Below are 2,179 nucleotides of genomic sequence, written 5' to 3'. Positions count from 1 at the left end.
ATGATTGCAAGGACACCTATGTATCCCAAAACTGCATAAAAAGAAGCCTGAGAACCTGTATTACATTCAAGAACAATAATCTTATTGCTGTATGTGAACAACATATGTGGGTAAGGTGGGTTTAAACTCAGCCACAACACACATATTACTATTTGAATCAAAGTGCAGGAGCAAATGATGATTCTTTGTTGTGCGTGACCAAACTTTCCAGCAATGTTGTTACCAGGAAATGTGGCTTTGAAGGCTGTGACAACAACAATGGTTTTTCCCAAGACACAGGAAATGCAAAGGGCAAATGTCACACCAAAAGCGGTGTGGCGCAGCATGCATGTCCAGACTGTTGGTCGACCAAGGAAAGTGAGAGGACAGAGAAAACACAGAAAAAGAGAGAATAATAAGAGAGAGCTCAGCTCAAAGTTGCTGGCTTTTATCACAGGAGTTTCTCTGTAGTTGATAAAAACCACCATTGTGGCCAAGGAGAGAGAGGCCCCTAACAGGGATACAAGTGTTAGAGCTATTCCCATGGGCTCATGATATTTCAGAAACTCAATAGTTCTAGGAATGCAATCATCTTTTCTCTCATTGGACCAGTATTCCTTTGGACAAGGTGTGCAGTCTGCTGCACCTGTTGAGGATAAACAGAAAGGGTCAGTGGTGTATGTAGATAACATTTTAATAGAATATACAATTGTACTTGGAATAGTAATAAATTAAAATTACTTTTAATAAAATCATATCATGCAGTAAGTCAATATTTTAAATATTAGTTATATGTAGACACTAAACAAGCATGTTAAATTGTACACTTTTAACTTAATATGGGACATGCACTCTTGTTATTGATCCCTTGTCTACCTGTTGAGTTGGCTATAGTTCCATCAGCACAGGGTGCACAGTCAAAACAACATATAGGTTTTCCCCGAATTTGAGCTTTTCTGGTTCCAACTGGGCAAACATTAGAACACACCGATGTGGGGACCTGTGACAAAAGAAATATTTAAATATTGTAGCTGTAAATGATTATGTGTTAACAAGAGAATACTAAAGGATGAGATACTAAAAGTGTACTGCATGTAAAATAGAGAGACATCATGATTACTTTTTTCCCTGTCCTCCACACTATCTTTTCCTCCTCGATGCTGAGCTTGTAATCACCATTTGCAGCAAATGTCAAATGACCAAGTGTCACATGTTGCACTTTTCCATTTATCAACTGCCAGTTAATGACATCATAAGAAGCAGTAGGATCGCCATTCTCATCAAAAAACACCTCATCACCAAACTGATTTGTGAAATTCACCCTTTGTAATTTTTTACTGACCTAGAGAGGAAAAGATAATGCATTAGATACATATAAATATTCAATTATTGGTTTTGTTTAAACAATTTCAACGATTGTAGCTTTCAGGTGCACTATTTCTCACCTCCTTGGGTTGAATATCTGTCAGGTTTAAACATCGCTTTACTGTTTGTGCTCCAACTGGTTGGCAAAATACCAGCTGATGCAGAGCATGTGCAATAGCATAAACCGCTTTATAGACATTATAGGTCACTCTGAGCTCTGTGACATTGAAGAAATCATTCTCGGAATTCATTAATGTTTCATTGCCTGTACATCTTTTGGTTGTGTCCTCAGTATCTGCATGTACCCCTGGCAAAACAGGTGTGCAGCCCACGATAATCTCCCAGAAATCCTTCACGAAAGGTGCATTTGGATCTGTATAAGGACTAATACTTGTAAGAAAGTGATTAAGCTTAGGAATAGCCATCTTCTGCATTACAAATCCCACTGTTCCACCAAAGGATCTATACATTTCAGGCGTGGATGGTCGAGATGATGTTATCCAAGCCACACAAGAAATCCATTGAATTCCTGTAATGTTCTGGTTCACAATCTCTTGCATCAAAGGATAAAAATCACCATCAACAGAAAAAGCTAAAATTACTTTGACAGACGACTGTTTAATTATTTCCACAACTTCTAGAAATTCATCTCTTGTGTACGTGCGTAGAACTGATGCAACAAAAGCAACACAAACCCCAAACTTTTCAACCTCCTCCTTAAAGGCAAGAATTCCATTACGTCCATAATCATTGTCTGACTGTATGGCTCCAATCCACTGCCATCCAAAATGTTTGACCAGTGCAGCCAAAGCTTTTGCCTGGAAATAGTCGCTGG

At 38.5% G+C, this 2,179-nt stretch overlaps 1 protein-coding gene across 1 annotated transcript in view; it reads right to left on the bottom strand.

The window, feature by feature from the left end:
• LOC102212225 (extracellular calcium-sensing receptor-like) overlaps window positions 1-1,321 on the bottom strand; it is a gene marked incomplete at its 5' end in the record, with an annotated part of 5,754 nt that extends 4,433 nt beyond the window's left edge. Inside the window, 3 exons of the mRNA XM_013916043.1 lie at window positions 9-625; window positions 856-979; window positions 1,100-1,321. Of these exons, the coding sequence (XP_013771497.1) occupies window positions 9-625; window positions 856-979; window positions 1,100-1,321 (963 nt within the window). The remainder of the gene's footprint in view (window positions 1-8; window positions 626-855; window positions 980-1,099) is intronic.
• Window positions 1,322-2,179: the final 858 nt, after the last annotated feature.

This window comes from Pundamilia nyererei, unplaced genomic scaffold (assembly GCF_000239375.1).
Source record: "Pundamilia nyererei isolate P.nyererei 1_Seehausen unplaced genomic scaffold, PunNye1.0 scaffold00437, whole genome shotgun sequence".
NCBI classification, from domain to species: Eukaryota; Metazoa; Chordata; class Actinopteri; order Cichliformes; family Cichlidae; genus Pundamilia; species Pundamilia nyererei.
This window is presented reverse-complemented; position numbering and strand designations above follow the sequence as displayed.